At 39.1% G+C, this 26,963-nt stretch overlaps 1 protein-coding gene across 14 annotated transcripts in view; it reads left to right on the top strand.

The window, feature by feature from the left end:
- Nucleotides 1-26,963, top strand: part of CDKAL1 (CDK5 regulatory subunit associated protein 1 like 1) — a 612,104-nt gene that overhangs the window by 576,351 nt on the left and 8,790 nt on the right. For all 14 annotated transcript variants that reach the window (XM_070515582.1, XM_070515574.1, XM_070515583.1 and 11 more), the window contains 2 exons: nucleotides 1,700-1,783; nucleotides 4,757-4,921. In XM_070515582.1, the coding sequence (XP_070371683.1) occupies nucleotides 1,700-1,783; nucleotides 4,757-4,921 (249 nt within the window). The remainder of the gene's footprint in view (nucleotides 1-1,699; nucleotides 1,784-4,756; nucleotides 4,922-26,963) is intronic.

Here is a 26,963-nt window from a genome sequence, read left to right as displayed (position 1 = left end):
CCTGCCCTCTGTGTATAAACATAGCGAGTCTTTCTAACTCTATGTGTGTATGTTACTGTCATCATTATTATCTCCAGATAAAATAGAACAGCCCCCAAATGATGACTACAACTATCCACATTAATTCTTACAAGAGGAGAGAAGCAGCATACATTTTCAGTGGCTCTCCAGTCTCGTATTGTTGTTAATTTCCTGAAAACTTAATGTTAGATGAAGTGTAATTGCAGATTTCCTTAAGAACCATTGACAAATACTTATCCTAAGTTGTAAGCAACTCACACTGTGAAATGTGTGCAAACAGTCTAAGTTTCCTTCCAGAAGAATATACTTCAGTGAAACCCAGTATTCATCCATCTTTTTTAATAAACAGAGCCATTAAAGCTCAAAGTAGAAGTTGGGGGAACTTTCTGTTGTTGCAACTTGATTTTTAAAAGAGATTAATGTTGCAGGAACTTTCATTGGTTTTCAGGGATTTAAAAAAGTCTGTGATAAGTATCATCCTAGAGACCTTACAACCTTTGGCTAAGGGGGCTACATTTTGAATGAAATAGTAAATTACGGTGTATTTAGGTATTGGCATTGTATGCTGGAGAGGGGAGTCTGGTTGGGGTTTTTTTGGGTTTTTTTTAATTATTAGGTAGTCTATTTAGTGCAGCTGTGTTTATGTTTCCTAAATGGTAACTGCCTGAACAGGGTGACAAGTTCCTACGTCTGAGAATAGGGATTGCTTTTACAAAGTCTTCTTGCCAACGTGCTTTAATATAGAGGGTTGTATTTTTCAAGTAGCAATGGCAAAAATAATTCCGGGCCTAATCATTCAATACAGCTAGTTTGCTACATCAGACATTTTGACAACCTTGTAAAAAAAAAAAGTAATTGATACTTTAAATGTTGCATTTCACAGTAAAATAAACTTTGAAATGGTAGAATTTTCTAGAATAATCACATTTATTTAACTAGTGTTTTGGCTGATTTAACTTCTTGATTATTAAAAATGCATATTTAGATCGTAAATGTAGATTGATCCTGTAGAGAATTAAGAATCCCATATTTTTGCTTACTCTTTAAAAAAAAAATGAACATGAGGTCATGGCTGCAACAAAGAAGAGACAGTTGCCTGTGACAAAGAAAATGTATATAACAAGTAGATCTGTGAATTAATCAGTAATTTCAGAATCATATGCAACATGTGAAATGTTTATGTGAAGGATTTAATGACTAGTGTTGGAGGCATTTTCTTTAGTGTTACATCCCTCATAACTCAAATTAATGTTTATTACTACTCTTTCATATTGCCAAAATATTTTCATGAATTTGGATTAGTAGCAGCTTGTTCTGGCTTGTTTTCCAACTTTGTTTCAAGAAACAAAGTGATATTTAAAAGATTTTTGTATGTCTTAGAAGCCTTAATTATCTTACTTCTGTTGAAGGAGGAAATAAGATCAAGTTTTGTTTCATGGTTATGTAAGGAAGTAAGATTTTATACTATGCTAATTTTATATTACTACATAGATAATAATGTCTTTCAGGAAATTTGAATCAGTGATTCTTGTGTTAGCTGTTAAGAAACTAGCAATCTAGGGTCTACTTTAAATTCAACAAGACACTCCTTACTGGTCTAGGACTCTTCAGACTGGCATTTATTTTGGATTCTCAGGTTTACCCTTATCTTTCCTTTTTTCTCCCCTTCTCTCCACAGGTTGGTGAAAGACAACAAGTGTTAGTAACAGAGGAATCTTTTGATTCCAAGTTTTATGTTGCACATAATCGATTCTATGAGCAGGTAAGAGACACTTCCAGATTCTTAAGATTTCTCCAAAATGAGAAAGAGTTCTAAGAGTAAATCAGTTTAAGCAAGAGGGACACGGTGGGGGCTCAGGTAGCAGGGAGGGCAGGCTGCAGAATCTTGTCACAGCAAGGCTATTTTATAGCATCAAGCCAGCCAGGCTAACATGGGGCTTATCTTTGTGGCTTAGTCTACAAAACATTCTATACAAAGGAATAAGTGTGTTTTAGTCCTCATGAATCTTTGACAGGACCAGCTTTAGGGCTTTTAGGAGTTTAGAACAGGCAATTATCACTGCCAAAATTCCCACAGCCTGGCAAAGTAGAGGGGAAAGTTCTGTCCAGAAGACAGGAAGCATGTCGGCATGGGCAGCATCAGTGTGGAAGGGCAGGGATTTCCTCTCAGCACTCACGTAGGTTTTTGGTTGGTTGGTTTTTTGTTTAGTTTTAGTATTTGTTTTTTTTTTTTTTAACTTCCACCCTGATAAAAATGCTGGGGGCAAAGAAAAGAGTCTGTTCCATGGACTCAACTCAAATAGAGTGAACAACTCTGGAGACCAGTGTGAGGATTGAACCAACTTCACTTTGAGAGGTTTTTTTTGAGGCCAGCCCCAAGGACTCCGCACTTACTAGCTGCCTTTCCCTGTCCGAGCAAGCTAGCATGCCTTGCCCCCCCCCCCCCCCCCGTAGCCAGACTTGTGTTTCAGCATTTGGGATTCCACTTTCCCCAGGTGGTAAAGCAATTCAAAAGTGACTGAAGAAAACAGAATGCCTCCTTCAAGGGCACGACCCTGGAAAGGGCCAAAGAGAAGACAGAATATGGCCTCCTGGATGGGAGACTCTCCTGGGGGCATAGGGATTTCATGGGTCATTCCTGGATTGTATTAACTTTTCTTTATATCAAATGAGTTTTCCTACTTTTGTGTTCCTTTCTCATTAAATAAGAGGTGAAATTTTTTTCTGTGGGTCATGGCTAGAATTAGAACTTGGGAAGACTCTTAAGGCCGGCGTGGACAAGTCAAGTAGGGGGTGGGCCAGGAAAGCCGACAGACCATGTCAGATGGCAGGGAAGCAGTAGCTGAAGAAGCCTCCAGCGTTGATGTTCCACGTGGAATAATCTCAGACTGGGCACTGGGTCCTCAGGAAACGTGGGGGAGCTTTTCAAGGCCCGGACTAAACATGCCCTGTATGGTACCCAGGAGAGTCTGCAGCTGAGGAAGGATTCCCAACACCCCTTGTTTGAGCTGCATCTCTTCCCCATTTTCCATCTCATTAATTGACTCCAGAGAGCCATTTTCCTATTCAGGCCAACCTTCTGCTCAGCCCTGGGGAGGAGCTTGATTGTCTTTTGGTTGCCTCTTCCCTCTCCTTTCTCTTGCCATCTGGGTTTTTGCCTCAGCAGGGAACTTCTTTCCCCTTCATTTTAAAGGCAATGGCATGCCTCATTAGCTGTTTCCTCCAATTTAAAGCAGTCAGGCTTTTTCCAATTATTAAAACCGGAGGAGAACAAACACTGAGCCCTTCATTCAGATCAAGGCAGCAGATCAAGGAGAGTTATTTTCCCCCAGAATAGTACCAAATCTCCCAGGGACAGTTTACTCTAGAGATTTTCTTGTTTTATAAAAACTGCTTTAAAAGGGCTTTCATATCCTGATACGAAAGCTCTTTTAGTTCATTTGCTTGCCATGAGTAATTCGCCACCCAGGTGACCTTTTTCCTATACTTTGATGAAGCAGTGTACTCAGTGGTCATAAAAAATCAAACTCAGAAAGACCAAGGTCCAGTTTTGCCTCTCAGAGAAATTAGCTGTGGAACTTGGGGCTCTCATCGGACTTTTGTCTCTACCACTGAGCATATCAAAGATTTCATAGAAGTTATTTTTGTAAAAAAGATGAGTTCCAGAAGTGAAGATTGTATCTAGATGTCAGAGTCTTGCTGGATTAGAATTAGTCTATTTATTTTGGAACCTAACTTGAAGAGATTGGCAAACAGCTACAATACTAAAATAGAAGTGTGAGGCGGACATAATGCATACAAACTACCTGTAAGTCCTAAAGGAGGGGAAACGTTTGCTCGAAGTAAACAAGTACCTTTATCAGAAATCTCTGGTGGAAGGAGACCATCTGACAGTTTCCTGTCAACTAGCCAAAGTACTCTTCAGAGTAGCTGATTCTGTATGGAGGAAGAACTAACAAATGCATGCATTTTATAGTAGAATGAAAAGAAATGAATGGCAATCATTAGTTAAAGGAGTTATTTAACTCCAAACACCAATGTTTGGGATATTGAAAAGGTTGCTTTTAAATGTTCTTCCCCTTTCCCCAAAGCAGATGCTTATGTGCACACTCACACTCAACACACGTATACACACAAACATGTAGGCCTTTATTTGAAGAGTCTACTCCAGCCATTAGTCTGACAGCTAACTTGGACGTTATTAAAAATGTAAGGCTTTCATCAGTGTTGTCTGAGTTTTCTTCATTGCATGGGACAGCCAAGAGCAGAATATCAAAGGCCTGTCCAGAAGTGACTGGCTGACTGCTGGGGGATTTCCCAGGTCTGCCTTCCACATGCCTTAGGACAACAGGCGTCCTGCAATGAAAGAGCTCTATCTACAGCCCTGTAGCTCCTCCCAGAAATGCCTTCCCTTCCTGGTAGATCCCCAAATCCTTGGACAGCTGGAAGATAGAGCCCACTTAGGATGGGATCCCAGAATAGAAAAAGGACATTAGAAGACAACTGAGGAAATCCGAATAAAGTATAGACTTTAGTTAATAGTAATATGTCAATATTGACTCATTAATGTGACAGATGTATCATACTAATGTAAGATGTTAATAATAGGAAAACTAAGTGCGGTGTATACAGGAATTCTTTGTGCTATCTTTGCAATAATTCTATAAATCTAAAACTGTTCTAAAATAAAAAGGTTATTTTAAATAACATTAAGCCTTCTGAAATTTTTTTAAAGGTTTTAGTGCCAAAGAACCCCACATTCATGGGGAAAATGGTCGAAGTGGACATTTATGAATCAGGGAAACATTTTATGAAAGGGCAGCCAGTGTCAGACGCCAAAGTATACACGCCATCCATCAGCAAACCATTAGCAAAAGGAGAAGTCTCAGGCTTAACAGAGGTGAGTAAAAGACTGTCCCCTCTGCCCTGCCAGTAAACAGCAGCTGTGGAAGCACAGAGATTCCAGACCATGTTTCTGTTATCGTTTATAGTTCCCTTTTTATATATGCATGAGGCTTTAATCCTTTCTGACGGATTGAAGTCTGAATGAGAAAGATGCATTTTTGCTGATGCCTGTAGCTTGGCTTCTCTGCCTGTAAAGGGGATAAGCTGTTTCTGCTTCTAGGCTAGTAGCAGAGGGCAAAAGCCATCATTTTCAGGAGAAAGATTTAACACGGAAGATGATCTGATCCGGTCTGTTTCTGTGTCAGTAGATCCTGGGTGGAAGGAGGTGAGGAAAGGAATAGTTTTTGGCTTTATGAAGCTGTTTATAATACCGTAAAAACCTACAGTTAAACAGGCATTAAACCATGTCAGAGTATGTGGTTATGGTGCCTTTCTCTAGGGTGTTAGCTGAATATCTGCTTTAGTCATGTGGAGTGAAAATTAAACATTTTTTTCTTTCTATAAAAAAGTAACCTGACCCCTATTTTATACCTTGGTAAATATGGCTGTTTGCCAAGCTCTCTCTTACATTTCATTGAGCTACAGCTGTAAAAGCCGATGGAGTGTGAAATGAAAATGTGTATCACCTTTCTAAGCATCATTTGATGTCCTTTCTCCAACACAATTGTTAAGTGCTCCCAAAAAAAGTATATAGCAGTGACTTAACATACAGACAAAAGGTAAGTGATATTTATCTGGCCATCTTATTCCAAAGTTGTTTTAATACATGTATTATGTTTTCCCTCAAAATAAATTGCAAGGGCATGTTAATTAAACTTTGGGAAGAGTGATAAAGAGGGTGCTTTTATCTATATTCTCACTTAGTGTGGTGATGGACTCTGGTATCCAAACATGGGTGATACCTCTCACGAGCTTGACAAGTGCATGTAAAGAATCCGTGTGCCCAGCCATCTGACTGATAGTGGAATGATGTAGACTAGCCTTTGTCAAAACCCTGCCAAGTGTGTCATCCTGCTCAACCAGGGGTGAACTGTAAAACTTGATAAGCATAACCGTTAATGTTTGCTGTTTAAAAAAGTTCATACTTGGGGCTTTGGATGGATGGCCAGGAAGGAACAGAGTGATCCAGCATTTAAATTATATTGCTAGAGATTTAGCTTTTGATATGTTAGCTAATACTTAAGAAACTTTTAAAGGAAGTTGACTTATTTTTTTATTTTTCTACACAGGGTGTTTAACCAGGTTGATTTTATGTTGCCCCAGTGGAAAGGATTTCACAACAAATGGGCAGTAGTGGGCAAAGGATTTTTTCCAAGACCCAACCTGATTTAGTTCCTTCGTGTATGCCTGTTAAAAGGAATGGTGTTGTAAAATATCATCATTAATAATACAGAAGTAAGCAAAAGTAGTACTCTTTTATTAGTTCCATAACTATTACTTTCTAAAAGGGCAGACCCATTTAATTGCTATGGGCAGGCTTTTCTACTCTCCTCTCTCTTCCTCTAGCCTAGGAAGTAGTGTTCTCATCAGTTCTACCACCAGCCTCCTCTGAACCAGGATGGCCCCAAAGTCCTGGGTAAGATGAGGATAAAGATCAGTTGGCTGCTGGCCCTTCTAGGAATAGTCTTATAGCGTGCATGAGGCCATAGGGTTAGGAATATTGATTTGCATATTTACATTAAGGGAAACATCAGGCAAGTCTTCCATCACCATTTCTGACTTCATATAAATTACTGAACATAGCTTTACTCTTCATTATTTGTCAGCTTTTAAAGATATGCCAAATTCAGGGTTGAAAAGCCTTCTTTAATGAATTTGTCCTGGTGTTACAAATGTTTTTGCTGATTATATGAACCAATATAAATTAAGCAGGAAGAGAACAGCTTCCATTTTTATAGGATCTGTTGGTAGATGATAGAGGTTATAATCATGTCTCAGACTTTTTGAGATCTTTGCACACTGATAAAAGTGCTGGAACTCTTAAATGAAAAAAATGAGCTTAACTCTGGATGAAGTGTGACCTTGGGGTCAGATGGACCTGGGTTTGCATCTGGACTTGCCAATTTACACTAGGCATGTGACTCCTCCAAGCTTTAGATTAGTCTGTTAAATGGGAATAATAATGGCTGTCTCATAGGGGTTGTTCAAAGGAATACATGGAATAGTGTATGTTCACCACCTAATCCTATTCTTAGAACATAATAAATAGTGGTTGTTTTCCTTTCCTCCAAATATAGCTGCATCTGGAAAGAGCAGACTCTAAAGATGACCTTGGTACTAACAATTTTGGTTTTGTTAATTATTTCAGCCATGATCATACAGTACGCATTGTATATGTTGGAGTCGGGGGTGAATTTCTCTATTAGGATAATCTCTTCAGTGCCAGAGAACCAATCCCATCAGAATTTCTATCTTTCTGAATTTTCTAGGCTTTTCCTGTGTTTTTGTAGAATGGTAACCTCCTCCTCATACTTTGTAAACAAATCTAGAAAGGCCAAAGCATCTAAAGCAGACTATTGTGCTAAAAAATTCTTTCCCATAGTAAATGTATTTCCTTAACTGTGAATTTTATGATTATTGTTGGATTTCTTTTGTCTCACTTTAGGCCCTGTTGACCTCTTTTGGTGAAACTAGTGAGAGGTACAACAGACTAGGGGAAGAAGCACAGGCTGGGTGGGAGTCCTGACATCTAGATTTATAGGATTCTGGCATTTGTGGTAACAGACTTTGTGACCTTTTGTATATCACTTAGGTTTCCTGAACCTCAGTTGTCTCTAAGATTCTGTGACTGAAATATTTCATTTGACAAAAATGGATTGAATGCCTGCCCTGCGCCAGGACTTTGAATTCTATAAATATTAATAGAAATCAGGCCATGTTATTTTCAAATAATAATAGGTAAATGCCTATAACGTGATAGAAAAGAAAAGCTACAATAAAGTCAAAAGGTTACTGTCCTCTAACAAATTATATTCTAATGGAAAGAGCATATAGTAAAATCTTTTTATGATTATCACTGATCCTCTTTTCAGTTTGGTTGGAGGAATAGAGGAAGAGAAGAAGAGGAGGGTAGTCAAGAGAAACAAAATTAGTCTGATTATTTTTAGGGAAGGTGGAAGCCCAAATGCACTTTCAATGTAATAGGGAACATTTTTGAATAAGTATCACTTAAGGAGAATTAATTTCAGAAAATGGTTATGTACTAATTATCCAATGGGTGGCATCATAGAGTTCAAAGGGATAAATATAAATCAAAGAAGGGATAGATCATGAACTTTTCTATGGAAACTGTCAGGGGATTTTGTTCTTAGGATGAAGAAGAGATAGGAGGCAGCAGGGGACACACAAGTTTTTGTAGATGTTCTAGGACAGTAATTCTCAAGTGTGGTCCCTAGAAGTGCAGCATCAGCGATGTCTTGGAACTTGTAAAAATGCAAATTCTCAGGCCCCGACCCAGACCTGAATCAGAAACTATGGGAGAGGAACCCAGTAATCTTTTAACGAGCTCTCCTGGTAATACTGATGTACACTGAAGTTTGAGAACCACTCTTCCAGGAAAATAATTCTCAAGTGAGGAGGAGCGTTTGATATTTGAAAAGCAGTTCTAACATTTTAATGTAATAATACCAAATTTTCACAATACCAGCTTCAGAAAGTATAGTTGAACAACATCCCCTTGGATGCTCGAGATTGTCTCTCATCTATATATTAATAATTCTTCAGAAGGGGGTTATAAAAATGGTGGTGGGGACAGGCAAAAGCTGTGTGTATGTTTAGTGAAAGGGGCCAGAGGAATAGCAACTTTGAGGAAAACAGTTTTAAGATGTTAAGAGCATGATATTTTTACCATGTTCACACATGGAACCTAAATTTGTGGTAACATACCCTGTTTAATGTGATGATCTTTTTATACAATTGAAGTTTCCTTGGAAAATTGCTGTGCTGTTCAGTCATTCCATCTGAAGAAAACCTTTGGATAAGCGGAGCTGATGTCACCTGTGCCAATCCATGACCATTCAATAATATGAAAAATTATTTGAGAGCCATTATCAAAGATTGGGATCACAGAATTGTTTTGTTTTAACTCTATTATGGAAATTTTCTATTATAGAAATTTTCAAGCATATTCAAATGTAGAGAGACTAGTATGACTCCATGTACCCATTACTCACCTTTAACAGGTATCAAGTCATAGCTGATCTTATGTCATGTGTGTTCACATTCACCTCCGTCTCCCCCTGATTCTTTTAAAGAAAATCCTATTTATCGTTTCATCTAGAAATATATCAGAAAATATCTCTAAAAGGTGAAGATTCGTTTTAAAAACCTAATCACAGTACAGTATCAAATCTAAAAATAATTAACATTAATTCTTTATCCGGTCAGTGTCAACTCAGTGTTCTAATTTTGCTATTTTTTAAACAATTTTTCTGAATCAGGATGCAAATAAAGTCCACTCATTGCAATTAGTGTGTTTTGTAAGTCGTTTTAACCTATAGGCTTTCCCTTTTTTCTCTTTTTGTATTGCCATTTATTTGTAAAAGAAACCAGGTTATTTGTCCTGCAGCATTTCCCACAGTCTGGAATTTGCTAATTACATCCTCTGATAGGATTTAACAGGTTTCTGTGTTCCCCATTTGTTTTATAAAGTGGTAGTTAGATTTAGAGACTTAATCAGATTCAGGTTTGAGTTTTTGAGAGGCTATTTTCATGTGATGCTCTTATGAGGCATATAATGTCTGGGTGTCCTCCTTATGTGTCAGTCAATTTTGGGCATTGCCTACGATCATTGAAGTCATTAGGGGTTTCAAAATGGTAGGATTCTAATTCTGTCTTTCCTTCCTCATTGATGAGCTAAAAGTACTCCTCTGAAAAGAAACGTTCTCTTATTTTTATTTACCCCAAGGTACAGTTCATACAGGAAAGGTGAGATAAAGGTTTGATGCCTGCTCTCTGTGTACCAGTTTCCAAGATTTGAGTTGATTCCTCAGCATCCTCCAAAAGTAACCAATGAGGTTTTTTAGTATTATAAACTCATGGATTTTTTACATATTTGATGTGCTTTTATACATTGCAATTATTATATTTAATTGGTGACTCAAATGGTTGCATTTTTGGACAGTAGAAGCTCTTCAGATTGGTTTCTCAATTCTTGTGACATAGCTCCTTGAGATCTTAATAGTTCCTTGCCTTCTGATATGACAGGATGTTCCAGGCTCATCTTGGACACTCTCTGCTCCAGACCTGGAATTAGCCATGTCTCCAAGGAGCTCTGGTTTCTTTTAGTGAAAAACAGTATTTAGGGACTATAGTGTAAGCTGTTGAGTTGGTCATTGTTCTTATGCCTTTTGGCAGGTGGAGCTAGAAAACCCTTTTTTTTCCCCCAATCATACCAATGCTTTCATCCAGGTCAAATTTAGAAATTTTCTGTCTGGCATCTGTAACTTTCCTTCCATTCCAGTTCCCAAAAACACAATTACTCATTTGCTTTATCCTGTAATACCCACATAACTGTCTGATAATAACCGCACTAACACTACCGCCAACAATATAATCATTGAAAGCAGTTTAAGGTGTGGCAGGTAGTTTTGTAGTTGTTTTGTTCTTAGGGTATATCCCACTAGGAAAGTATAGGCAAATAATGGTTTTAAAGTTTCCTGAAAATAGTTCTTCTCCATGTAGTTACGCCAACAAATCAGTACACACTTAGGAGCATTTGTTTTCCTTTGTTTGGAAAAATATTTTTAATTTAATTTTGTTTCATAATTATGTAAAATACTTTGCAAAATCAAGTCTACAAAAAAGTATGGTGTGAGAAGTCCACCTTCTACCTTCTACTTACTCCTGTTCCCTCCACCCTGCTTCCTCTCCCACCTATTGAAGGACTTTTTTTTGTTTTAGTTTATTCTTCCAATGGTTTGTTTTAACAATATGAACAATACATAGACATATTTTTTATCACTTTTTTCTTAGATAAATGATAAACACTTTGCTATTTTCACTTAACAATATATCTTGGTGGTTACTACTCCCTAGCCATATGTAGAAATTCAGTGAATGTTTCTAATGATTTTTGTTAAGCTTTTAAACAAAATACATGAAAGTCTATATTGCTCTGTTATCTGAGAGGAATAGTACTACCCTGTCTGAAACCCAACACCTTTTTGGTCAAAGAAAAGATAGGTAGAATCACCTTAAAGAGATTACTGTCTCCCAGGCCGGCAGGAATTCACTGCAGTGTGATGGAAGGCATTAAAGTGGTGAGAGAAACAGTCAGAGGGTAGGAGTAGTCAGACATGCAAGCCAAACAAGAAAGGTCCAGAAGCCAACGTTGGCAGCGAACACTTGCATCCTGGAGGAGAGGATGCTTTGACCAATGGACTTCGAAAAGTCTGAAAACCATCCCTATATAGAAAGGAATACATCTAGTTATCTTACCTGGTACCATTGTACATCTGATTCGCTTACTTCCCTTTGTCGAGTCCATGATTACCAGGTGAGAAATTAGGTTTGTTCAGCCTTCTATAAATGTGCTGTTAATAACTGGCATTCTGGTTTTATACGCTCGTCTCCTGTGTCTTATTCATCTGGTCTCTTCTGTGGATGCTGAGCATTTCAGTTTCTGAGCTTTCAAGGCGGTGAGCCAAACCCTGGGCCATGTTAAATCCCCCCAAGGCAACAAATGCTGCCTCCTGAGGCCTCTTGAGAGACCACAAGGGATTTTTCCTCTCAGTACCCACTCGGCGTTGCCATTGGCTAAATACTCCGTGCCTACTGCTATGACTCAAGGCCAACAATTATGGAGTACTTATTGTGAACCAAGCACTGTGCTAAATGTCTCGCGTGCATTCCCTCATATCATCCTCATAACTATGAGGAAGATACTGCTCTTATCCCTATTTCGGAGATGAGGAATCTGAGCTTCAGTAACTCAATAGATAACTTATCTTGAGTCACAAAGTTAGAAGGTAGAAGAGGCAAGTCAGGCTTTATATCTAGGTCTTACCAACTTTCAAGCCTGGTTTTGTTTTTGATTTGTGGTAAAATATACATAACGTAAATTTACTGTCCTAACCACTTAAGGGTGCAGTTCATTAGTGTTAAGTGTAGTCACATTGTTGTCAACCAATCTCCAGAATTCATTTCGTTTTACAAAACCGAAACTCCCTCCCCCTGCCCTGGCAACCACCATTCTACTTTCTTTCTCTGAATTTGACTATTCTGGGTACCTGATATAAGAGGAATCGTGCAGTATTTGTCTTTTTGTGACTAGTTTATTTCACTTAGTATAATGTCCTCAAGGTTCATTCATGTTGCAGCATGTGTCAGAATTTTCTTCCTTTTGAATGCTGGATAATATTCCATTATATATTAGCCACATTTTGTTTATCCATTCATTCATCAATGGACACTTGGGTTGCTTCCACCTTTTGGCTATTGTGAGTAATGCTGCTATGAACCTGGTTGTACTCCTATCTCTTTGAGACCTTGCTTTCAGTTCTTTGGGCTATATACCGAGAAGTAGAAATGCTAGATTATATGGTAATTTTATTTTTAATGTTTTTAGTAACTACCATACTGTTTTCCACAGTGGCTGTACCATTTTACATTCCCACCAACAGTGCGCAAGGGTTCCACTTTCTCCACATTCTTGCCAACACTTGCTATTTTCTATTTTTTTGGTAGTTGCTTCCCTGATGGGTGTAGGTCAAACCCGAATTTTTAAGCCCAGGTCCATAATGCCTTTCCCTTTTGAGTTACAGAAGTCTTATACGCTCGCTTCTGGACTAGTATCTTCCTTTATATACCAGATTAAGGTTACACTGAATACAAAAAAAGAGAAAAAAATGAGAAAATGGATAATATTAATCATTTTCTCTGTGCTCTGTTAAAAGTGCTATTCAAGTTATAAGTCTGCCTTAGGAAGACAAGAGAATATGAACACTACTGCTGCTTGATAAAGGCTAACTGGTTTTGCTACTGATGTTCTTTCTCCTTTTATGGCCCATGTTATAACAAATCACTTGACTCCTACCAAGATCGATACTTAAGAAGTCAGAGCTATGTTGTGCCTGGGAGAAGATGGAAAAGAACAAAATTCTCTCCTACTTCTAAACTTATAAGGAGTCAGTTTTATTCCAAAGTTGTTCTCATTTTGAGTTTATTCCTAGTAATAAAGAATCGCTTTAAAGAAAGAAGAGGCAGGGTGGCTTTGTGGAAAGAGCTTGAGGATTTGGAGTCTCTCACCCTGGGTTCAAATTACAATTCCTGTGATCTTGTGCAACTTACTTCCTTGAATCACAGTTTCTTCATTTGGAAAATGGAAATAACAGATTTGCAAAAGATTAAATTAGATAATGTGGACAAAGTGCCTCGTGCATGATAGATATATTCGTATTTGATAAAGGGATTCAATAAGTATGCCTTTAAACAGCAGTACTTTCCTGGCTTTTATGTAAATTTTGTTTACTTTTTTTATAAGATACCTTGCTTCCGTTTGGTTTCACTGTGCAATTATAGTATAGTATAGTATAGCAATTAAGAACATGGATTCTGGATTCTGATCACTTGGATTGGAATCCTTGGTTCACCACTTACAAGAACTGTGACCTTGGGCAAGTTGCTCAACCTCTTTCCACCTCAGTTCTCTCCTCTGTAAATGGGGATAATAACAGTACCCACCTGATAGGATTTACATGGAAATGGCTTAGCAGTCAATAAACGTTGGCTACTATTACTATTATCAATTTGTGTACATGCTAAGGCATTATTTTACTTTAAGCAATGAAGGTTAAAGTTGCCCAATCTTTTGTCATTTCAAATGTTGTAATCATCAGCAATCGATTTCCTACAAAATGGCAAATGAAGCCAGATCACTTCAGGAGGTTCCTCCGCATAATGAGAATGACAAATTAACAGAAAGAGGCTCAGTAACAATCTCATAGCATTGGCTGTTCTTACTGACAGACATTTATTCCTCTTATTCTTTAATGCCCCTTTAAAGGAGAATGTTCTGGAATGGAGACCTGGACCTACCATTTTGTTTCTCATGAGTGAAGGGAATGCTCCCCCAGGGTGCCTGGCTGCCACCTGTTTCTCATCTATTGGGACTTTGATCTAATAATAGATTTGCTTGAGCAGTTAGATAGCTCAGCACCAACACACTCCACTGCACTTAGAAAGGAAGCAGAAATTTTAAAGGGTGCCGTGGTTTGCCTCATTACCAGAAAAAGGGGCAGCAGGATATTCAGGTGTACTGAGTTTTATGTGCAAACTATACTATATTTGTAGAGCTTTGACCCTTAGGAAAGCACCACTAAAATGCTTTCCTCTCTATCTAACATTCATTTCCAAAACCACTGAAGTGAAAGGGTCTATTAGTTCAGGGCCAGATTTGAAAGCACATGAAAACTGCATTCATGAGGTTAAAAAATGGCTTAATAATTAAGTTAAAACAGTTGAAAGTGGATCTAATTTCAAACAGATCAGCTAACCGTGGTAGAAGCAAATGAGGGTGTGTTCCTTCCTAGTTTTCCTTCCACCGCCAAGATATTGGCTCCAATCCCAAGCAGTTTTTCTGATTTCTGGGGTTTTTTTTAAACTTTATAACGAGTGAATTCTTCATTGCCCATATGTTAAATTGGTGTCACAGTTAAAACCATAATACAGTTAATATTTAGTCCATTTCTTTCATATTGCATCTAATTAGTTTCTTTTGCAGATCCGTTAGGACATATTTGGGTCTCACAGTCTAGATACACAGCTTTTATTCTGTGCTGCTGAGCTGTATTTTATTGGGCATTACAGCTGAACCAGTATGATTATGTCAGCTTGAAGTATATTTAGTATGTTTGCAATACCTTCCACATACCAATTTGAGTACCGTCCAAAGTACCATCAGAGCGAGCGAATGCTAAACAATTAGCTTTCATTTCACTTGCATCACTAATTGTGCAATCACGGATGATAATTTTCCTCCTTCTGAGGCTTGTAGCTGGGGCATGGTGAGGGGAATTGCGTGCATCAAAGAACTAATTGTGCCTTGATAATAATAATAGCTACTATTTAGTGAGCCTCTACTATGTGATGTGAAGGCTTTTACCTGTATTACCTCACTTTATTCTCGCCGAGGCTAGGGCAGCTAGAACACATGAAGTGCTCTTTACACTGCTGTACACACTCACAAAAAGGCATCATAGGATGAGATTGGGCAAGCACTTTCCCCGCCTCTGTATCCTTTGCTCACATTGGAGACGGGGGTAGAAGGAGCTGTGAGCTTTAGGCAACGGCGTGGGCAGACTGCCAGAGCAGGGAGAGCAAGTGAAGAGAATCAGGCCCCCTGAGCCTGAATTATTCACATGCAACATGTAGGTAATGCCTGGCTTCTTATGATATGTTTCAGCATTGATTGAACATAATGTTGTCTAAGCACTGGACTAAATATTGGAGACAGAAATAATGAAAGTGGTCTTGGCCTTTGAGGAGATTTCAGTCTGGATGTTTTGTGGTTATATTGCTATTCTGTTGTGACCTTTGTGGGGAGGGTTTGGGGTGAGGGAGAGGGTCCTATGTGGGTACACTAGCTGCCCTGTGTGACATAATTCCTCTTGTGATTAAAGTTTATGGATGATTTTTACCAAATCTGAGGTGTCCAGAATGGCTCTTTTGTGTTGTCATTTTGACTACGTTACTTTTCCTTCAAATGTCTTTCCCTTTTTACTCAGTCAATAATTATCAGTGTGAAGTATGACCATATGTCTTGGTTTGTCTGGGACAGTCCTAGTTTATACCTTTTGTCCTGGTAAAATTAATAATAGTGCCTTTTCTTTCATCCTCCAAAGTATCCTGGTTTGGATGATAAATTATCTGGTCATCTGTCAGTTCCTCAAGTAGACCCAGCACTGTGCCAAGCACTGCTTAGGATACGGAAGTCTAAGATGTGATCCCTGCCCTCGAGGAGATGAAAGTCTAGTTGGAAAGAGAAGATATGTGCTCATGAAACAAAAATCTATAGTATATCCAGTGCTAAATTGGATGGCATCAGATCATAAGGAGGGGAACATAGGGAGACCTCTGAAGACTTGCGGGATAAGGGAATGTATGGGTCAGGGTTGCAGACAACAGAAAACAATTCTGTTAGTTTAAACAGGAAAGGGCTTAAAAGGGATACTAGATAGTTCACAGAATTGTTGGAAGGGCTGGGGAATGGACTCTGCTGAGTCTCCAGAAACAACACCCAGGACCACATAGAAGCTGGTGGTAAAAGATGTTACCTCTGCCCCTCCTGCCCCAGCAGGGCAGAGGCCCCAAGCCCTGTCTGCTTCCTCACGAAGCTTGCTTCACAATCCATGTCTCACACACTTTGCATCTGAGTGTGGAATCAGTGTCTCAAGTTTGCACCCTTGGGACAGAGGAAGATAGGAAATGTTTCTTGGAATCAGTATGGTAGAATTTACAAGGTGAAGAACTGTCAGTGTGAAGAGAGTATTCAGACATTTCCCCTGCAGAGGGTTTCATGGATGTGGTGAGATTAGAACTGGACTTTGAAGGTGAGAAGGACTTAATGAGGCAAGTGAAGAAGGAAATTTTTCTCAATGTGTAAAGAACGTAAGTCATGACAGAATGCACAGGAATAAATCTGGCTTTACTTGGGCATCCATAAGCAGATGTGGGCAGCCGGGAGGCAGTGTAAAATAATGTTCAGTATGAAGAGTGGGACCTCTGGGTTTTGGAGTGTACCTAACACATTAGACAATAAAGCACATGTATTATTAGTCCATGATAAGTTAGACTGTGCTGCAGTAACAAGTTAACCGGAAATCTCAGGCTTAACACAGCACAGATTTATTTCCTGCTCACGCTGCAACACATCTCATACCATTTAGTGGGCAGTTTGGAATTGGGGGTTTTTCTGCTCCACACAGTCACTCAGGGACCCAGGTTGACTGTAGCTGTCCGGGGCAGGAAGAGAATTGCTGGAGAAACCAGGCTTTTCACAGCCTCCACATGGGAGTGGTGATATTTCTATTCACAGCCATTGTCCAGAACTATTCACATGGCCCCACCTAACTTCACGAGTTTGGGAAATACATACTTCTGTATAAATAGGGAGAAGATATGGGTGAATACTAGAAGTTTCTACCATGCATGTTGGAAAGTTTTTGAGCACATGTCTAACAGTGAAAGCCGTCTGTGTGAGGAAAAGTTCATGAGAGCAAGGCCACCCTGTCTGTTCTAGTCACCACCAGCTCCAGGCCCCAGCACAGTGCCTGGCTCAGAGTTGGTGCTTCGTACGTATTTGTTGAATGGACTTGGCTTTCAGTGATACACACGGTGGAATGGATAGTTTCTCAACCAGAGACAGGGAAGTTGAGAGTACATAATAGGCTGATAACTTCTGTTACTTCAACTTAAGAAATTAGTATATTCTTCAAGGGCTGAAAAAAAATCACACTCAAGCCACCCAACCTGCTCTTTGAAGTCGTTTAACATCTTGATAAGCAGATTGCAAAAGCTCCTTTCTAAACTGATAGTAATCTTGCAAATTTAAATGCTTTTCATGGGAACTGTAGGTATAAGTACTTTAGATCTGGGCATGCTTCTAACCATAAATTTTAGTTTTCTTTCCTTTTACTTTCTAATGATGAAAGTGACAGCCTGTTTCTCCTGTCATACTCAGAGTATTATGCTTAAAATAATAGAAACATAAATTTCTTTGTTTTCTAACATAGTTTGTAATGTTTTAAACTTAAAGGGCTTTGGAGAATGAAATTTTCTCCTGTCCCTCTATCTCCCCAATGCAATTCTATAAAATTACTGAGAAACATAAATATTCAAGCACATGTCAAGCCAACAGTTATCTAGTGGGAAGTCAGCCTACAAAAGTAAGATCAGTGCCTTTCAGATTTGCCACCACTTGAGACAGAAGTCCAAAGGACAAAAAAAGCGAAGAACCATTGCACATTTACTTTATCAAATCAGCGTGTTCCTTCTAAAGGCCCCTGGCTCCAGGGCTTCTCTCTTGGCCAAATCCATTTTGAAAGAATGGAGCATCCCTTAAGCGCATGACATTTGGAGTCATCCTGTATGGATTTGAATTTTGGCTCTATGCCTTACTAACTGTGTGATCATTGGCTGGTCACTTACCATCCTCTTCTATAAACTGGGGGTAATAGAATCTTTCTGATAGAGTGGTTTTGACAATGAAGTGTGGTAATGCATGGGAAGCATTCAGCAGTAACTGGCACATAAGAAGTAATCAGTGAATATGTGTTGTGAAATTGGTGACATGGTGTAGTCAGTAAAGGTTTTGTTTGGGCCTAGTTAGTTAAGATGCATTATCATGTGCATGGGCATGACTTATGTTTTGCCCAAATCACGTAGTATACACCGTGAGACGAGGACTTGGTCATTGGTCTTTTCTGGCATGTTTATGACAGCAACGGCATTTATAAAGTATAGTTACCTAAAATAAATACTTTGTGATTGTGTTTTTAAATTTCCCTTTTCAGTGACTTTGGCTATTTCTTTTCTGTTATCCTTCAGATGAGAGCAGTTCCTATGAACAGTTACAAAGCATCCTTGGTATAGGATAGTGTTATTTGCTACAGTCTTTTTCTTTTAAATGTTCTTGTGAGAGGTGGTTTTTCATGCTCTCTACTATATTATCTGAAAATAAACACAGTCTGCCTAATTGGTTTCCCTGTTTCTACCTCTCTGTAAATCAGATCAGGTCTTTCTCATGCTCAAAACCATCTAGGGTTCCATGTGACCTAGCATATGTACCCAAAGGAGTTGAAAGCAGGCACTCAAACAGATGCTTGTACACTAATGTTCATAGCAGCATTACTCACAGTAACCAAAAGGTAAAAACAACCCAAGTGTCCATCAACAGACAAATGCATAAACAGAATGCATTCGATATATTAGTATTTTGATGTATCCATACAGTGGAATTTTATTCAGCCATAAAAAGAAATGAAGTTCTGAAACATGCTAACACATGGATGAACCTGAGAACTTTATGCTAAGTGAAATAAGCCAGACACAAAAGAACAAATATTATGTGATTCCACTTATAGGAAAGATCTAGAGTAGGCAAGTTTGTAGAGACAGAAAGTAGACTAGACATTATAAGGGACATGGGGAGTTACTTCTTAATGGTTACAGAATTTCTCTTTGGAGTGATGAAAAAGTTTTATAAATAGTGATGATAGTTGTACAACATAGCAAATGTAATTAATACCACTGAATTGTGCACTTAAAAACAATTAAAATGGTAACTTTTGTTATATATCTTACCACATTAAAAAATTAAAATTAAAGCCCAGCTAGGTTTCCTATTATGCTCAGAGTAGAAGCCAAAGTCCCTAGGGCCTTGGCCTCCCTTCCCGCCCCTCCACTCCCTCACCCCCCACCCCGTTGCCTCTCTGACGTCATCATCTCCCTTTCAAGCACACTCAGCCAACAACACTGGCCTCCATGCTGCTCCTTGAATATGCACACACCAGGTATGCTCCCTCAGGAGAGCCTTTCCACTTGCTATTCCCGCTGCTTAGAATGTGCTTCTCTTTGATGCCCACATATCATCTCCTTCATTCAAGTCTCTGCTGAAACACCACCTTATCAGTGAGGCCTTCCTGAGTAACCTTCTGTAAAATAGCAACCCCCACCATCTTTCACAACTAGTATCTCCTGTCCTTACTCTACTTTATTGTTCCCCTTGAACAATACACTTCACCATCAGATATACCAAATATTTATGTGTTTCTTTGTCTCCAGTTAATAAAATGGAAGTCCCATCCATGAGTGCTGGGAAATTTTCCTTTTCACTTCTTTATCCTTAATGTCTGGAGCAGTGCCTGACAGAGAGCAAATGCTCAGTCAGTGTCTACTGAATGAATGAATGGATATACTTGGGCTGGAAATAGACATGTGTCCCTTATGAAAAAGATTGCGAGACCAAATATCTGGTCATCCTGTAGTATATCATTAGCTCTTGCCACTATAAATGCCTCATGACGAATCACAAAACCTTAGTGGGGTTCAGCTGATCTCAGCTGGGCTCGCTCACACATCTGCAGTTAACTGTAGAGTGGCTAAGCAGCTTTTCTAATCTCGATGGGGCTCACTAACATGTCTGGTGGTTCAGCTGGCAGCTGGCGGATCTAGATAGTCACAGCTGGGACTGCTTGGATGCATCAGCTCTGCTCCACGTGTCTGACCCTACAACAGGCTAACCTGGGCAAGTTCTCGTAAAGACAGAGGAACGAGAACAGCAGACAGAAATGCACAAGTGCTTTTCAAGCCTTGGCATCATGTTTGATAACATCCCATTGGTCAAAGTAAGTCACGTGGCCAAGACCAGGGAGAACACTGTGAAGTTATATGACAGAAATCACAGATACAGGGAGTATAAAGAGTTGGGACCATTAATATAGTCAGTCTGCCACAACCTGTGAAATCCTGGCTTTTTTTGCTTGTGGGTTACACATCTTTCCACCCTCCTGTAGCCCCACAAGAAATCACATTCTGCTTCAATCATAGATCCAAGCATTCCAGCTCTACAACTCAGTGTCATGTTTTTAGATACTGAGTTGTAGAACTTGAAGGGTTGGATCTAGTTTAAAAAAAAAAACCTCATTTTTCACATAAAGGATCCAGAACAAAAGTTAAGGGACTTTCTCATGGTCTTCTATTAGGAAATTTCAGGTACTCTAGAGTTTGGCTGTTGTTTTTGAAGTATATGTACCCAACAACTCAACATTCTCACTCTTGGGGCCTGTGGTAGACAGAATAACAGCCGCCCAAAGATGTCTACGTCCTGATCCATGGAATCTGTGAATGTGTTAGGTTACAGGGTGGGAAGCGGGGGTGTTAAGGTTGCAGATGAGTTCAATTTGCTCATCGGCTGACCTTCAGGAGAGTATCCTGGGTTATCCAGGAGGGCCCAGTGTAATCACTGGAGTCCTTAAAACTGGAAGAGCGCAGGAGAATCAGAAGTCGTAGTGAGGAGAATGCTGACTTTGAAGATGAAAGGAGGTCATCTAGGAATGCAAGCTGGAAAAGGCAAGGAAGAGGATTCTCCCCTGGAGCCTCCAGAATAAGGACAACACCACACTTGATTTTAGTCCAGTGAGATCCATTTTGGACTTCTCAGCTCCAGAACTGTACGATGATAACTTTGTATTGTTTTAAGCCACTTAGTTTCTGGTGATTTGTTACAACAGCAATAGCAACAATAGGAAACTAATACGGGGACTGATCTTATCCCATAGAGTCCAAGTAAAAAGTGAGGATACGTGTTTTGGCAACTAAGTGGCTGTTTATGTCCCTTCTGTTTTCCACATTGGCCAGTTATTTTTTAAAAGGTGGGGGGAACACCTTAGGAATTGAGAGGTGGAAAAGGAGAAGTGCTAAAGGAGAAGAGGGAGGTAGTTACTGGGGCCCATCAAAGAGAAGAGACAGGTCGTTAGGGAGACAGCTTGGAGACTTCATGTTTTCATCAAGTGTCAGCCCCACATCCTGGGGCTACTTTTTGTACCTTTGGCCAACCCCTTCCCCGCCCTCTTCTCTAGCCTAAACCCTGCTAGAGCTTCTCACTTAAATCACGTAAGTCATGATGGGGACATGAGATTGGCATGTGCCTACAGTGATTTCTCTAGTGTCCGTGACACACCCAGGAGTGGAACTGCTGGATTGTGAGGTGTGCCCGGCTTCCGCTTCACTAGATAATGCCCCAGTCTTTCCCAAAGTGGTTAATTTAGAACATCACCAGCAGCAGTGTCGAGATGGTCTGGTGCCTCTACGTTCTCACCCACACTTGATATTGGCAGAGATTTTTTTGCCAGCCTGGTGTATGTGAATTGGTGTCTCATTGTGTTTTTAACTTGTATTTCTCTAATTACAAATGAGGTTGGCATATTTTTATATATTTATTGGTTTCCTGTATATATTTATTTAGATTTCCTCCTCAATAAAGACTCTGTGTAGGTCTTTTGCCCATTTGCTTTTATTGATGATACCTTCTTATTGATTTTTAGGATTTCTTTATATATTCTAAAGTCAGCTATGTGTGAAGCAAGTGTCATCTCCCAGTTTGTGGCTTGTCTTTTAACCTCTCTTTGGTGCCTTTAGAACTTCCTTTATCTTTGTGATTTAAGAATTATTTCCCTACCTTGTGGGTGAGAAAGATTTTCTGCCCATACTGTCTTCTAAAATTTTTTTGGTTTTGCCATTCCCAAGTAAGTAATCAATCTACCTGAAATTGATTTTTAAGCATGGTAGATAGGGGTCAAATTTCATTGTTTTATGTGTGTATAATCGGGTGTTCCAGAAAATTTTATTGAAAGTCCATCTTTCCTACTGGTCTCCAATGCCTCTGTTATTCATCATGTTTCAACATATGTGTGAATCGGTTTCTAGCCCTCTACCTGGCATCTTTTTTATATTAGTTATCTGTTACTATGTAACAAATTACCTGAAAATTTAGCAGCATAAAACAATAAACATTTATTATCCCAGAGCTTCTGTGGATCAGAAATCTGGGCACAACTTAGCTGGGTGCCTCTGACTCAATACCTGTTAGGAGGCTGCAGTCAAGATGTCAGCTAGGAGTGCAGTCTCATCTGAAGGGTCAGCTATGGGAGGATCTGCTTCTCTAGTTCACCTGTGTGGTAATGACAGGATTCAGTTCTTCATGTGTTGTAGATTAAGGTCTTAGTCCTTTTTGGCTGTTGGTCAGAGGTCTCCCTCAGTTCCTTCTCATGTGGGCTTCTGCATAGGGCAACTCTCAGCATGGTAGCTGACTTCCCTCAGAACAGGGAAGCAGAGAGAGTGAGAAACGTGGAAGCCACAGTTTTGTGTAACCTGATTTCAGAAGTGGCATCCCATCATTTATGTCAAGTGTTATTAATGAGAAACAAGTCAGTAAGCTCAGCCCATAGTCAAGGGGAAAGTGTTACACAAGGATGTGAATACCAGGAGGTAAGGATCATTGAGGGCCATTTTAGAGGCTGCCTGCTATGCTTTTATAGTGATATAAATAATTAAATTTCTTAATCTTCTCCATTATTTTAAGTGACTTTTGATAGGATCATTATTTTTTACTTTTTAAAAATTACCCATATTCGAAATAGAAAGGGAAAAGGGGCATGCCTTGGAATGGATTTTTAGAGGAACACATAATGGACCTTTGAAAGTGAGAGGAAAATAGATAGAAATGTGAGCGTTCTTCAGATGGCTGAGTTTAATGTAATTATAGTAAGAATGTACCATGTAATTTTTCTTAGCTAGTTTATCTGAATTTTCCAAGCTGAATAACCATCCTGGTCATCTATAGGAAACATTTTACATGTTAGCTCATCGTTTATGAGACTCTGAGATAGAACAAAGCACCTGCCGTCTCCTTTATTCATTTTATGCAGTTCATGGAGCTCAATGATGCTGAAACCATATTTCCAGTGTCACTGAAAATGATACTTAGAACAGGATGAGAGGGTTGCGTTGTAATGGCAGTTAACATCACACATGGCTGCTTTTTCCTTTAAAACACAAACATCCTCCAACACATTCTCATGGTTACCTAGTTGGAAGAAATCCTTAGGAGTAATTATTTTGAGTTGAATTGATTACTTGAAGATTAACTTTAATACACCCAATTGTTATGTTCATCAGCATCCTAGTTCACAGCTTCCTGTTTACACTCCATGGAATGAGGATGGTTTGGGTTGTGGTTGAAGAGATTATCAAAAAAACTTCATCATCAGTAAAGCATCTTGACCCACTTCACTTTTTCTTTCTTCAGCTTTGCCACACCTGTGGAGCAGCTTTAGTTTGTATTATTTATCTCCAGCCAATATTTGGAATAGATGAGTTCAGATTTCTGCCACTATCATGAACATTGTGATTACAGACTCCATAGTTCTAAGTGAGCCTCTTGGTCCTTCTTTATTTCATGTGCCTGTGTGTGTGTATACTTGTCTATACATCTGTGGCTGATATTTAGTTAGCAGAAGAGAGACTTACATAAGTTCTAGATTTCCAAACTTTGACACAGTAAATAAATAACTTGGGTTTTCCTTAATTTTGGCTAGTAAGAAAACCTTTTCTGTGTGCCTTCTCTTTGGAGGAAAAAATTTAAATAAGAATGAAGAAGTAAAAAGAAATGGATCTCCAGTTAAGATGCCATACTTCTGATAACATACCTTTTAGCAAAGCTTGGGCAACCTCTCAAGCTTTTTTTAGAACTAAAAAGGTTCTAAAAAAAGCTTTTCGTAGAACTCAAGAGTTTATGTACAAACAAATGACAATACATTACTATAGGCAAAGATTTTTATACTGTTGTTAATTCTAGATCAAATTCTTCCACCCTACACTCCACCTGCTTATTTTGGTAAATGTAACAAGCCAAAAATGAGGAAAGTGCAAGCCATTTGAATGGATATTTGGTGCTATGTTAAAGAAAGATTAAGAAGGTTAAAAAAGATGAAGGTATTCAGATAGAAGGCCACACCTGGGTGGTGGAGAACGCCTTACAGAGACTGAGCAGCCACCTCTGTTCATTCTTTGTCATCAGGAACTAATCCAGCAGTTTGCATCAGGTATGTTTACATTAAGAAGCGCTTCCTTAAGTTTATATTTTTGAGGATTAAAATGCAATTATGATAGAAACAGGTTTCAGATATGGAGATAATTTTGTATTCAAAGCAAACTTTACAAAATCAGGAGATTTTGAGGTTCTTTTCTGATAGTATACTGCACTGCATAATGTATATTTTAACATAATTTCCTTGCATTGATCACATATTTGGTTTCGATAGGTTTTCCGCATAGGCCATATGTTCAGGCTCGGATGTTAAAAAAAAAAAATTCTAAACTCTAAGTTATCTTGAGTTACAAGCTATCAAACGATTTTTTCTTCATCCCTGTTTGCTTCCACTATAAGCTCTAAAAGTGTCTTGGAGGCATGAGAAAAATTTACACATAGGAAATATTGTGAATCCATTAAAAAGTTCAGAGCTTAAGAGTTGTTTTCACATCACTTGAGTCGGATGAATTGTGATCTTACAGAAAATAATGTTTAGGTAAGTGGTGGATGCCGAGCTTTGGTTTTTGATATGATCATCTCTTTCTTTCATTTGGCACAACTCAAGTCAGAGATTTGGGCATCCTGAAAGAGAGGGATCACCACGACCATGCAGGGGGGCACATCAGATGTGTTCCTTGGGTGGACGTCAAGGCAAAATTAATTCAGAATATAATCTGAAATGCATTTGATCATACGGTAGATAGTTTAATAATTTATGTTTGGGCTTATTAGCAACGGCTTGTGTTTACTCTTCTGTCACCAAAATAAGATAAAAAAACCAGGATTATAGTGATTTTTAGGTGTGTGTATATTTCAGTTTAAAATTTTTTCTTTGCAATTTTAATGACCTAATAGCAATTATACATTTGAGGTGAGAGGAGGAGGGAAAAATTACATATGAATTATGGCTGATTTAGAATTGCTCGTGCCCAAATGTGATAAAAGGCTGACAGTACTGTGCTGTCATATGTAACTCTGAGGCAGAGGTTTTAAAATGTAAATGTTCTCCCTGAATAAATGAAAAGGCATAATTGATTCCAAGTTTAATTTGTTGATCCTATTCCATGTGGGTGTACCTATAATGCTAATGGACTATGCATATAACATTTTTAGACTTTAAGAACTAGAAAATACTAATATCTCTGGTTTGGAGATAATTGGGCACTCCTAATTATACGATATGAAGATGTTCCCAATTTGAGGAATGTCTAGAAGAAGAGTGGAGAAAGGTAACTTGGCACCCTTAATCGGCTGTATGTCCTAGTATCTGGTAATGACATGAAGCATAGGGACGAGGTTGTCTGTCATCCCAAGGAAGGGAGCTGGCACGTGAAATGCCATTACAGGGCCCTGGCAACACCTGCAGGTGTCAGGGACAGAAGAACTCATTTAGAAGCTGCACTGCAAGATGGGAAGACAGGTGGCAACTCTCTTACAGGGATATCTTTTATTTGAGCAGAACCATACCAACTGTTCCTCATTAAAACACATTTTGCAACATGTTCTAATGTGAGCAGATCAAGTATGTGTGCATGTGGGCGCCTGCCTGTGTGTTCAGAGAAAACCCAGCATTATGCCATCTACAGGTCACATTTACAAAGTCTCGACATGGCTCAGAACTGCAAGACTGGTAGCGTGAAATGTCTCTGCGTGACCTGAGGGTGGCTTTCCTGGAATGGCCTCTGTAGGGAAACACAAAATAACACCATCACCTCCATGAGATGCAGTGGCAAGTAAAGTGGATGAAGTCTGTTTGGTGAGAATCCTGATCCTGATAGTCATTTTAAAATTATGCAGTGCCGTGGTGTTTCTCATTTCTTTATATTGCATTTATAGATGCATCTCTGGTACGTCACTACCAAGGCTGAACTTAGTATGACTAAAGCCAAGCCTCTTATCTGCCTCACCCTCTCTACCTACCCTCTAAATTGGACGAGTACTTAAAATTGGGATTAACTCATGTTAATGCCTTCCCTGGGAAGTTGGGAGGACTAAAAGGGAAAATGCATTTAAGTACTTAGAGTGAACATTCCATAAATATTGCTGCTTCTACTTAGTATTTTTGCTTAGAGCCTGTCCTCCACCATTCTTGCTAGGTCCTTATGCTTCTGGTTCTGTGGCTGTATCACAGATTACAATTTATAAACATTCCTGCTGAGAAGGAGGAGAAACTGTGAGGAAGGCCTCTGAAGGGCATGTCTTCCTTCCATTGGAAGGCCAAGCCCATCCAGGTCCCAAGAAAAGAATACTTGCAACTGTATGAAAATATAAAGATAGAATTCAAAGGAACAAGTAGAGATGCAAATCTCCCTTCAGAGAACATTGAGTGTCTACCTCCTAGGTCCCCTCTCCTTTAGGTCCCTATTTCTTTTGGCTGAAAGAGCTATGAGTGGGACAAATATCGGTGGCCCTGGAGGCCCAGTTTCTTTCAAGCAGCTGGCTTGGTAGG

Source organism: Equus asinus, chromosome 8 (genome assembly GCF_041296235.1).
Source record: "Equus asinus isolate D_3611 breed Donkey chromosome 8, EquAss-T2T_v2, whole genome shotgun sequence".
Lineage (NCBI taxonomy): Eukaryota > Metazoa > Chordata > Mammalia > Perissodactyla > Equidae > Equus > Equus asinus.
This window is presented reverse-complemented; position numbering and strand designations above follow the sequence as displayed.